At 37.5% G+C, this 13,482-nt stretch overlaps 1 protein-coding gene across 1 annotated transcript in view; it reads right to left on the reverse strand.

Moving 5' to 3' along the window:
• The window catches only part of magi3a (membrane associated guanylate kinase, WW and PDZ domain containing 3a), a 243,449-nt gene that overhangs the window by 79,720 nt on the left and 150,247 nt on the right, over positions 1-13,482 (reverse strand). Inside the window, exon 2 of the mRNA XM_072449267.1 lies at positions 3,224-3,340. Within this exon, the coding sequence (XP_072305368.1) occupies positions 3,224-3,340 (117 nt within the window). The remainder of the gene's footprint in view (positions 1-3,223; positions 3,341-13,482) is intronic.

A 13,482-nucleotide genomic window follows, 5' to 3' on the forward strand; every position in this document is an offset into this window, starting at 1 on the left:
GAGAAATGTCAGAGAGGAGCTGGAGGAGTTACAGATGAGTGCGGAGGTGATAAATGGAGAAATATTGCGTTTGGAAGCCAGAGCGCAGCTGTTGGCCTGGTTCAGATGGAAAGCACTGGACTAGAACGACGCGGCGTCCCTGCCCTGGATCACTGCTGGAGCATGTGAAAGAGCTCAGAGATTACACACGCTTTTTAATCCTAATCATGGCATCTCTTGTACTGTTCAGATAGAGCAGGGGGATCCATATACTTATAGTCAGCAAAACATGCACTTTCTTTCCAAAGTAGACAAAGAACAAAAGACAAAGACAGGACAAATAACACAACTAGACAAGAAGACAAGTACAAATAATATGCAAAAATGTATGCAAGGTAAAATAAAGTATAATAATGAAAAAAACATTGAAATAATAATGATAATAATAATAATAATAATAATAATAATGATAATAATGATAATAGTAGTGATAATAATAATATAATAATAATTTTAAAAAGCATCACACACACTTGCCGCACTCTTTGGGCTCTAGATCTAAATATTAAGTTTATATAAATACTTTTATTACCTCTGCTGTTGCACAAAGGAAGGAAAATATTTTTTCTGTCAATTGATATACAGTAGTTCGCTCCATATTTAAGGATAAAACATTTCTATTTTCCTAAAACATTTTCCAATACTGCAGTATTTTTTATTTTTTTTTAAATAAGTGACAAGACCATCATTTGCCATCCCATAGTGTATCTTTCTTTACTCACGTTCTGAAGCGAACAGGCATCTGGTGTAAATATACTCATCTTTCCATGTCAGACCAAGTTTGTGATATATTCTCGCAGTTTCCAAAAGAAGTGGACAAGTTTTTCAGCTTCACTTTACAGGCAACATTTTGAGGAGAGTTGACATTCAAAAGATCTTCATCGCTATGGCAATGGTGCACATTTCTCATCACCGTGAAATCCCTGGATTTGCTTTTGTCCTTGAAAATGTCCTTGTGGATTCATTTTGTCAGAGTTAAATTTCTCTATTTTGTGTGGGACAAAGTGAGACAAAATCACAATATTAAAAGAACAAACCAACTTATTTCTGAGGATGTTTTCAAATTAATTCCAACTTGAGTCATTGAACTGTTCCTGCCAAACTCATTTCTTTCTGTCAAACGTGGAAATGGGCGACACAACCAAATTTAACCTTAGGTCAAAATACTATTTCCAAGCTCAAACTGAGCAGAGTGATAGCACTTTGATCCTCTGAAGAGTGGATGTTGCTCAAGAAAATGCAATTAAAAGTGTTCAGACAATGTGAGATCTGTGTGTGAGTTTGTTCTGTCTCTCCAGGCGTGACTCATGAAGTGACTGACATTACTTTTACTTCTTATGTTGGCAGGAACTTGAATAAATAAAATGGTATTGATCAAATGATACTTTGCCCTTTGACCGAAATATTTATCAAAGCTTATAAATCAGAACTTTAAAGGGGAATAATATCTAAATTATATAAATGCTTCAATAATCTGGACGGTCATTCAACCATGTACATAAAAAATAAATGGGGAAAAAGAAGGTAACTTTGTTTTGATGGATGAAGAGTGGGAAAGTCTATGTACATCTCAATGTAGGGCCACAAAATCACATGGAAAAATGTCATGTTTGCTGCTTATTTTTTTAGTTTGTTGTGTTCTTTCTCTGGTCCAGTTTTGTTTCATTGTGTTCTTTTTCATGTTCAAAATATATTTAAAACATACAAATATATAAACCATATATTAGAAAAACCTGACCCGACAAGAGGAATAAATAATTAAACAATTCAATAATTCATTGACTAATATACAATCCACTCTGGAAGTTATTTTACAGACTGTGAGGACATCAAATGTGCTTTAGCAACACGCACACAATCTTCCCATTTTCATTTCATTTTATGTTCAACTGAGCTATACTTTTAGAGCCAAATTATTTAATTTAAGTTTAAGAGCAACCATCCATTCAAGCCAATGAATAAATGTGACGTGCCGTGGTCTAAGACTCCTTATTGTTTACCTCAAGAAACAATAAAAAAAAAGATATATATATATATAATGATAATAATATTCAGAATGTGAGATAATAAAGGAGGAATGTGTCAATAACCCCATTCTTACTTATTGTTGTATTATTCTGTATTAAATTCAGGATTTATGTCTGGGGCAGAAGTCTAACTGCCCATTTTAACTTAAAGGTGAGATGTCATTGCTTTGCCTTGAATGTTCCACAGTATAGCAAGAAACGTAGCTTATCTCTGTTGCATTTATTCAGTTAAGAGTTTGTACTGGAGTGTGTCATTCCTCCACAGATCCACATTTTGGGATAACGATAAAATTGACAGAATGATTGTGGCATCAGTGATATTTATAATAACTTGTTTAAGAAAAGTCCAGTTGTTAAATAGTTGTCATCAGTGTTTTAGTTTTTGCAATGCGTCCAAACTCAGTGCTAATGCGTCGCTACATAATAAGATCTGGTATCAAAAAAATGCTTGAATTAAGTAATATTTATCTGGGTTTGAGAATATTTTTACAGTTACTGTTAAACAAGGATTCGTCAATTAAAAAAAAAAAATCTTATTTCAAGAGCAGGAGCATTTTTTTCTAATTTCACAATCTTGTATTTTCCTTATTTTTGGTAAAACAATACATTTTAGTCTTCCATTGACAAATCTTATTTTAAGACAGTAAAAATATACTCAAATTATGATAAATACAAGTTAGTTCAAGCTCTTATTCAACGATCATTATAGTAGTCGACTTGTCAGCGATTATTTATGCAATAAGTCAACTTGTCAAATGTCGGTGTAATCCCTCATTCGTCCAGGCGTGTTCCATAGTAGAAAAAGCTTCAGTTGTAGTCATCTGGACTTATTTTTTTCTAACTGAGTCCAGATGACTACAACTGAAGCTTTTTCTACTATCAATTTGACAAATGATTGTTTCTAATTTTCTTTTTTTTAAATTAATTACCAACCAAATAAAGGTTGATCTGAATGCTTCGAGTCCGGAAATATCTACAAAAAAGATAACGATAAGAATAATTCTGCCTGATCACACTCACTGATATCGTTCTATATTTTAATTGCGCATTAATAAAACTTCCAAATACTTGTTATGGAAGTTGTTACCACAGCGATAGCGCCCGTCCCCTTGTGCTTCCAGCTGAACAGACCCGGACAAAAAAGGATGAGTACTCACAGGGAATGGTGCGTAGATACAGGTTGTCTCGGATCACCTGCTGGAGCTTGTGGTCCAGAGACCCTTTCTGGAACTGCAGGCTGAGGTAGTGACGCAAATCCGTATTCAGCACTTTGCCTGCCAGAGACGGGCACAAAAACAGGACGTGAGGAAATTGAAACGGGCAAAAAAGAGGCATCATGCGAGTCGCTTTAATCGAAATGTCGCGGTGGCGAGAAGAAACATCAGAATTTCACAGTTGAACAACATTTAAACGCTAAATTCATTCAGTGCCATTCTTCAAGTATGGAACGAACCAAACCTTTTCTTAAATTAAGTTAATCTGACATAAACAGACATAAAAGAGAGAGGGCGGTTGTTTCAAAAAATATGCAACAATATTTGACCAATCTGACAAAAAAAGTCAGACAAAAAAACTAAAACAGGATTATTTTTGCCTCTAAAATAAGGTTAAAATGTTTTAACCAAGAATCTATCCACAGGAGGACGAAAAAGTGGATTAAATAAATAAACCAAGAGTCAAAACATGGAGGAGGAGAGAAAAGAAGAGAAAGAAGGGGGAGGTAAAGAGAGACATTGACAAAAACAAGTAAAGAAGTGAGGGAGGGAGAAAGAGAGGGAGATATGAGGGAGAGAAGAGAGCAAGGGAAAAGCAAAGCCGTCATCAGAAGTTTCCCGCTGGGCGCTAAAGACCAAGACGAGCTTCAGAAGATGAGAAGAAAGTTGGGTCGAGGAAGGACAATTCAATGAACATGATGCACAGGCAGCGGCGAATCAAACGTATACGAATTTCATAACATAACAACTCTCTATAACAACAACACATAAGACCTGGAAAATTTCACACCTTTGTTTAGTTATTGACAATAATTAAATAAAGCGTAAAAAAACCCTAAGTTATTTTAAACCGTTTGTGGCGATCCAAAGTAATTTCTTCACTTTCCACACGCATTACTACAATGCAAATGATTCACCGCAATGAGTTTTTACGAGTGCTTTTCGTTCGGAGTTGTCGCGGTAATGCTAACAACAGCTAGCATGCTAACAACAGCTAGCATGCTAATGGCGCATTTCCAGCTTTTGTGAACGATAAAAGCTCTTTGTAATTAGAGGCAGACAGTACATAACGTCCATAAAGCTGCAATATCTATGTACTAGGGCAAACAAATGTTACTTTATTACATGAAATTCAGCCACTTTAAATAACGTTTAAACTTGCAAAAACATTGTTCCCCTTTGATAAAGCACACATGAAGTTGTGTGCTTAATTCACGCTTGTTTAATTTCATTTCATCCAGAAGTCTCCTGTGCTGTTTATAATCATTCAGCTAAAATGCAGTTAAGATAAATATATTTTGAATTTTGCAAAAAAAAATATTTAAAAAATAGCACAGAATAGCACATTTTCTAGGTTTATAATTTCACTTCCTGTTTGTAATTGATGACATCTCACTAGGATATTACCCAGCAAACACTGGGCAAAAACTCATATGCAAAGAAAAGAGCGACTTAATGTTTAGAAGGTCAAAGAATGTGTTTCTTTGTGTAAATTATGCATAAACTTCGACAGGAACGAGTGTCCCATGTGTGATGTCACTTCCTGTCAATTTCCACAGATTTTTCAACTTTTTCTCCACAAATTCATGCTCGATTGGTGTAAAACTATAATTTACATGTACAACAGGTATAAATACACCACATAAAGTCAAAATTTGAAAATTGTAAAAACCTGCCATACGCACTTAAAGACTACTAACCATGGACAGACTGGTTCTGAACATTGCCCCATTCATTAGCACTTCTAGCTTTTATTTATCTCCACATGGTATTCACTCTGCCGCCAGTAGATGGAGTGCTAACACACGGCCTCTAAATCATGAAATGCCAACAACGCAAGGGTTCTCAATAGTACGTTTGAGGCCAATAACAATAAAAATACATATAATGTTCTCTCGTCCAGTGCCATACTAATATACTCTCATTTGTATACTCCGCTCTCACATTCTCTGCTGCCAAACAAATTGACTCAGCATTTCTCCACTGGTTGCCACGAAGCGACGGAAAAATTACAACCAAATAAAGCCAAGCCGGTGGACATTTGTCACAGAGACTTGGGGGCCACGGCGAGCAACCCTCAGTCACTTAGATAAAGCAAAACACCACCCCGGATTGCAAACACGTCTCCTCTTTCCGCTAATCTGCTAATGAATATTCAAGGCGGCATTACCGAGGGCCAAATATATTTTCGAAAATCTATCAAAGTTGCAAGGGGTTGGAGAAATTGGCAAGAGGAGACGAGATAGGGTGAGAAAACTGGTGCGCTGAGTAATGCAATTTCTCCAAAACGCAGCCCACACTCGACTGCGGAGTAAATTTTTGATCGTTTTTGCTGGAGGAAACGCATGTTCTTGCCGACTGAAAGTGTTGTGAATTAAGTTTTTGTAACCTTCAGGGATCTGGCTTCCGCTGGGATTGTGCAAAACAGATTCTACGACTTCAAATATGAAACGATATATATAAACTTAGTCTTGTTTTAGGTAGCAAAGTTGTTAAAACAGCTAGATTTGGCATTTTTCCAACATGCGATGATGCTCTTTTGTCAAGAAAAAGCTATCATATTTTGATTTGAATTATATTTGAGACAAGACCTATTTTTCCATTGTTAGATAATTTATTGCCTTGCATTTAATTTTTGTCATCTCTAAAATGTTATTTTAAAAATGACCCAACTGTTTTCTCTGGCCCTTGTAGGTTATTTTTTTTTTGTCTTCTTCTCTGTTTTCTTTAATTTTGAAAATAAAAAGAATAATAAAGTAATGATGCTTTGAAAATAAATAAATACATTCCAAAATATGGCCCAGGAATCCTTAGACTAATTGTCCCAGATTAACATAAATAGTAAATGCTACAGTAAATGTGAATATTCTCTTCCATACAGTCTCTCTCATTACAATTCAACTCTCCATAAGCTTGAAATTTTGATTAAGAAAAAGTATAAAAAACGCAAACTAACATTGAGCATGAGCAGCTTTTAACCTGCATTTTGCTTAATAAATTGGAAGTTCCAGAGATCCGTTCTTACAGACGAGTTCACACAGAAGAATCACCCCCTCCTCGCTAAACACGACCACTTTATGTAACTGGACCTTTCTTTCTCCCCAACCAATGTGAGGAATGTGTGCCAGAGAAACAAAAGCCACAAGCGTCTGATGGCCAGAGCGTCCTCCAAAACCCAACATGCAAACACAACAACACACCAACAACACGACAAGACAACAACACAACACGACAACACAACGTGGGTAATATATGAGTTAAAGGAGTTTTTTCTCATTTATTTTTTAGAATCAGAATCAGAAAAGGTTTATTGCCATTATCAATGAACATAATTCACAAACATAGGAACTTTCTTTGGTGATTCGGTGCAACATAATTAAAACAACCTTTATAAAGTAAAAAGAAAAACAACTATTGCTATAGGATTATTTTTTAGTTTTTTTTAAATACTAGAACATAGGTCAACAAAAACAACAACAACAACAGAAAGAGAAAGAGGGGGAAAAACCCACAAAGATCCCACAAAGAACGAGCAGCACCAGGTATAAGACAAATAAAGGAGTAAAAGTAGAAAATAAGGTTGTGGCATCTGAAGAAGACAAATAAGAAGAAAACCAAATTTAAAAAAAGAGGAATTAGAGCATATTAACTTCTGAATAATTGTCCCTTTTTGTCCATTATTTTTTAAACGTGTCTGTGCGTTGGTAATAGAAATAACCTTATTTGTCCTGGTTCAATCCGATGAAGGACATGAAAGCCAAACCAACTACAGCATATCTTTCTTTATAAATGGCAGTTTCCTGTGTGCTCTCGCGTTCACTGCAGCGTATAGTCGGGACAATGATTATTACAACACAGTTTTACTCATACCGGAGTAGTCGCAGTACTTTTATTTGTGTGCATAATTATACCTGCTGCTGCTACTGTCATCTCTCAAGAAAACAAATAGTTACCGTCCTCCAGTGTCTAACTATGTACACAAGCTCCCCAGGTCACCCCAATCAATCCCTCTCCTCCAGCCTCATCCAGACACATGCAAATGACGGCTTCAAACACAACAGGCCAGCCTTTGTGGTCCGCCTGTCAGGTTGAGTTAGTGCGCTGCATCGTGTCTGTGCAGGGGGAGGAGGGGGAGATGGAGGGAGGGAGGGAGGGAGGGAGGGAGGAGGGAGGAGGGGGCGATAGAGGGAGGGAGATAGATAGAGGGAGGAGGGAGAGATAGAGGGAGGAGGGAGAGATAGAGGGAGGAAGAGATAGAGGGAGGAGGGAGAGATAGAGGGAGGGAGAGATAGAGGGCGGGAGAGAGATAGAGGGAGGGAGAGAAAGAGGGAGGAGGGAGAGATAGAGGGAGGAAGAGATAGAGGGAGGAGGGAGAGATAGAGGGAGGGAGAGACGGAGGGAGGAGGGAGAAATAGAGGGAAACAAACTTGCACTTCGCTGCTTTGCAAGTGTCACAATGGAGGTCTTTGTGCTTTGTCATTGGGCAGCTCGACCTGCTCTGGGACAGTGGGACTAAGGTGGGACAGTGGGAGTGGGGGGGACAGAAAGAGAAGGAGAGAAACATGAGAACTAGGTCTAGCGACCAATTAAAAAAACAACAACACTAATTTGGTCATTTGGTCATCATTGTCTGGACTATGGAGAGAAGAGGTTTTATGATGGGGAATAAGAAAGAATTGCGTGAAAATGACACAGGAAGCATGTGCAGTTAAGTGTTTTTGTCCTCAAACCCGACATCTAGGGTTAATGTTACAAGCCTTTCAGGATCTAAACAACTAATCCATACACGGACAGAATCATTTATAGATGTATTGATTGGTAACATATTAGTTAGTTGCACTATTGACTTCCACAAGTTTGTGACGAGACTGAACTTTCTGAAAAACAAAATCGAAATTAAATTAAATATGACAAAAACAGCCAAATAAAAAAAAAGATTGACATTTAGATCTATATTTTGGACTATAGATTTAACTAAAAAGACTTAATTTTGCTTCTAGTATTGTCAAAGTATGATTTTTTTTGTTCTTATGATTAAACTGTGACCTAAAAAAGAAAAAAATACCCAATAACCTTGACATCCTTAATACACCCACTGTTTATGAACCTTTATTTAACCAGATGTAGCTCTTTTTTGCAAGTGCTCTGCTGTGTAACTCACTAAGTACAAGTTACAAAAGCATTTTACATCGAGGCACTAGATTAAAAATGACACTAGAATAAAAACGACTAACAAAAATGTCTCAAAACAATGATTGTATTCTCACTCATTCTTTTTATTCCATAATATAATAACTGAGAAACATCACACCAAAATATGACAACTGGTATTTAAGGAACCAAAAACAATAAGAAAAGGTGTATCAATTACACATTACACCCATATGCAACTCCTGACTCAAATTAAAAAAAACATTAGCTACTACAAAATGCACCAGTAGTTTTTATGTTTGCAAAGAAACACTTTTCGCCATCTGTCATTCGTCTTCAAGATAAAGCAACACAAAGTCAGATGCTGCACTGCTGTGACACTTATTACAACTCTTTTAAGGGCATTTCACTGGGATGTAACAGCTACACTGATAATGACAGTAGTAGCAGCAAGTACATTTTACTTTAGTGCTTTTTCCTTCCATTAGGAAAAGATACATACTTAATCGAGGGCTAGTATTTTCACCGCATACATATACACATTACTCATACAATTAGAAAATAAGAGAGTGGCAAAGTCCAAAATAAAGGTCCTTTTCTGTCAATTTTTTATATTTTTTCTTTATTTGTCTATTTTGAAGTTGAGTAGAAGTATTTTTTTCCCATTGTCTGTTGTGATATTAGTCCAGTCCTTGATCCTTGGAGTGGTTTGAGTACAATACGACAGTCCCTTATTTTGAGTACTGTATTTTCTTAAAGTTGCACCTTTTTTCATAGTTTTGGCCGGGTTACGACTTACACTTATTTACTTTATACTTATACTCTGGAGCGACTTATATGTGATATTATTTGTTATTTTCACACTTGCAACCGCATTTCATATTCCAGTGCGACTTACATATGTTTTTTCTTCTCTATTATGCATTTTTAGGCTGGTGCGACTTATACTCCGGTGCGACTTATAGTCCGGAAAATACGGTAAGAATTTGACTAGAATGAGTGTGACAACAGCAAACTGAAGATAAATCACATAAAAAGAGTCACAATGGGCCTTTCTTAATGGCGCCCGTGTGAACGTGAGCCGCGCCGCGTTAGCAGGAGGCTAATGAGGCCGTTCACTGACAGTACGCCGCAGTTTCGGTGCTAACGCAGCCGCAACCATCTGCTAATTACACCTGGTTAGTTCATTTGGAACCCGGCCACGGAAAGTCCTGGAGGAGAGAGCGTTAGTTAATATTTGTGCAACATTTTCGGTGCATAAGGTGATTTGATGCATGTTGTTCGAGCCGATAGACTTCATGATCATTGTAATTACGGCGAGTGCAGTGCTGCGCCCGGGGACACATCTCCATGTTGTGAGCCAGGTTTTAAGTTTAAGGTCGTAGTATTAAGTGCAGGTTCATGTGGTGTAAATGTCAGCACCATAAGCCTCATCTAATGCATGTTCTGTTGCTCTGTTTTTTTGTATTTTCATGAGACTTATTAAATTAAATGGACCTTTAAGAGCTTTTACTCATGCTATAATAGTTTTCCCTTCTTATTTACTCACTCCAAGTTCTATCTACTTTAAGTAATATTTATTCTCCTGCACAAATGAAGGGGATAAAACAAAAAAACTCATTCAGTAATCAACAAAAGATCTCTCTCAAATCTGAAAATAAAGAAGAATAAAGATGTTTCATTATTATTATTATTATGGTGGAATTTTGTGAATTTACCTCTGTGACATTTCATTGCAAAGTCCAATATCCAATACACTCAACAGAGAAAAGTGGATCCATCCGAGTTTAGAACATTTTCAAATTCTAGAACCGGGTCTCACAATAAGTTTGTAGAACTTGTTGGCAAGCCTGCAGGTCAGCAAACCCTTCCCAAAGCCCTATCTTTAACCCAATAAATTGTTCCTGACCAGAGTCCTAACACAAACCTCACCCTGACTGTGAAAGTGCAGCAGCGAGATAATCAGAACAGAACAGATCCAAGCAGAGGTTGCGCTGCGCTCGTTTTATCTCCAACTTGTAACTAATGAAAATTTAGCCAACAATAGCGGCTTGTACGGCTTTGGAGCCGGAAGATTATATTTCATGGCGTTGGGTGCTCTGGGACGCCATCTGTGTCTACTGCCAAGTGTGCCGATGATTATCACATCCACTATAATAAGCCTGCGCTGTGCGATGCCGAGCAAGACCATTCCATTCAATTATCTGCTCCAGGAGTTAGACCGTGCCATTGTGCCAGCGGAGTCAGCTAACGCTATCGTCGCCATTGAGGTGTATTGCCACATTGCCAAATTACCTTGTCTCCTTCTACGTTCGTCATCTAAAAGTTTGAATGTGAATATATTCATGTGTTAAAGCAGAACTATGTGACATTTTTCACCTTATCGGACGTCTTTGAGTCTTTGCGATGGTTAGATATGTATTTACGGGTGTTTGAAGTGTCCGTCGTCGACACGAAGACAACTCTCCTGAGAAACCCTGGCTCTTTTCTAATATATGGCCATGTGAAATGTTTTTGTCTGTGTTTATACCGTCTTATGATGATAAACAAAGAAGGAAAATTATGGAGGAGCGCTATTGTAGTTGTGTTGATTTTAATGGCGGTTGGCAGCCAAATGAAAAGGGGCATTTACTGCCACCTACTGTATTTGTACGTCTTCAAAGCGTGTGTTTGATGCTCTACCATATTGGGAAAAAAAAGAAAAACAGGAGAGACAGAAAGAGAGAGAGAAAGAGAAGGAGAGAGAGAAAGAGAGGGAGCAGAGTACTATGTAACTTTTGGGAGATCCGCCACCAGGATAATGGCTTCAGGCGATATAGGGAAAGATAATCACTTTTCTACACTCCCATATATCAATCTAGATATTCTTAACTTCAAATATAGACACTACAGTACAAGAATTAATACAGTTTTTAGTTTTTGTTGATAGGACCAAAGAAATCTCGAGCCTAATTGCATGCGCACGTCAGCAGAAGTACTTGCAATGTCTTAACACTCAAAAAATGTGAAAACTATCCATAACTTAGATTATAATGACGCACTGTTACTGCCCCAAGGCTGGCTCGTAGACCAGTCATTTAAACATGTGCTGACCTTATCATCAAGATCTACCAAAGTTGTCGATCTTTGGGTTTTTGGCACAGTCCTAGCAGGTCAGGTCAGGTCACTTACAGGTCAGGTTTGTGGAGAGACGACATGCATTCTTACAGTTCAAAACATGTAAGTATGCATGTGTTTTTGAGCAATAAAAAACACCCCAATTGGACAAACTTTATGAAATACACGTGATCTTGCTCTATATACTTGTTACATGTATAGACTCACTAGATGATTTTAATCTATAAAACCATTTGTGGTTGTGCAGTGACCTATCTGTGCGCCCTGGTGCAGAGAGCTGAAGGTCCTGCGCTCACGTGACATTCATTGCACGTCTGTCCCTCAAGCACAGACTGAAGAAAGCCTTTTGTTATGCTGCTCCCACAGCTTGGAAAGCTCTTCAATCTGAACTGAGGTTGTGTGAGCTGGCTTCATTGAGGTTTTGTTGTTGCTCTATCTAAAAATAAATTAAGAAGTGAGCGTGAATCATATGAAAATTGTCTGTGCTTCTAAATGTAATTCTGTTTCAATCTGTCTTAAAATGTCTTATCGATGAAGCGCAGTAATTTTTATTTTGGCCCATTTCTCCCTTGAAAAAGAGGTTTCGAGCTCAATGGGTTTTTACCTGGTTAAATAAAGGTCAATAAATAAATAATCATAAGAATATCCGCTAGACCAATACATTAGAAATGACAGAATCTACATTAAAATTTGATTCATTGAACGGTCGTAACCAAGGTCAATCTGTGGAGTCATGTTGACAATATACAAGATACTAATTTGTCCTAATCCACGTGTTTAAAGGTAAAGAGTACACATTTTCCCAGCGGTGTATCATGTAGGCAAGTTCAAATTTAAAACAGCATCCAAAAGTAAAATCTTCAGTACAAAACGACAGGAGAATGGCCTTGAAAGTGTCCCGTTTAATCCCACAGTAGATCAGAGGAGTCAAAAGCTAAAGAAAAAGCGGTGTTCTGTGTCCTATGGGTGCTCGGCGGCGTACTGTGGGTGCTCGGCGGGGAGTCTGGACGGTGAGGTGAATGAACGGTCAGGCCAACCCCAAAGACGACCCCTGCGGTAACGTCTCGGGCCCGTCCCCGAACGAGCAGCACCAGACTGACAGCAGCTTCTCTCACGGCAACATTTAACGTCTGAGTGATTATTGTGTTCACATGAAAGCAACAAAAGTCAAACAAAAGTGAAGATAGAAAAAAAGTGAACGTCCGGTTACGTGAGCCGGAGATGGGTGAGAATTCAATGGTAGAATTGGCTGTTGAACTGTCCGATTGCAGATGTGTTGATCATATCTCTGTAATGACTCACAAAGTTCAATGTCTTCTCTGTCAGCATAAAGAAGCACAAGTCAAGCCTCAGAATGCGATTTATGTCAGTTGAATGGACTTTAAGACAGAAGATTAATATGGCAAGTCTGTGGAGACGATCTCTGACAAATAACGATAAGGTTCAACATTTGTGGATTTTCTCTTTGGATATTTCTTTAAAGACAGTAACAGGCCCCAAAATCCATATTTCAAGATGTATTTGAAGAAAATGACATTGACAGAATCTAACAAATAAATTATAAATACCTGGAAAAAACCACTTAAATTCTCTTGCTTTTAAAACTGTGTAAATTGTGTGGTCATATGTGTGATTTTGAATTTAATTACCGGTAATTTCATTTATTTATTGTTATTTTAGAGTTTTATGCCTTTATGGTTTTGCTTGATTTTATTTTAGTTTTAATGATTTGAGATTAGATCAAACATAAGCACTTATATCTTTTGTTTTTTATTGTTTTGTGTCCGCACAGCACACTGGAAACAGTTTTTGTTTGTAAAATGTGCTTTAAGATATGGATTTGACAGTAGGTCGGGACAGTGCATGTTAATGGACACACCGTTGTCCCACATTCACTCTCATTCATACAGCAGCAGACAAAGACACTGGAGGAA

Source organism: Eucyclogobius newberryi, unplaced genomic scaffold, assembly GCF_026437365.1.
Source record: "Eucyclogobius newberryi isolate DKJ021-1_F unplaced genomic scaffold, fEucNew1.0.hap1 SCAF_17, whole genome shotgun sequence".
Taxonomy (NCBI): domain Eukaryota; kingdom Metazoa; phylum Chordata; class Actinopteri; order Gobiiformes; family Gobiidae; genus Eucyclogobius; species Eucyclogobius newberryi.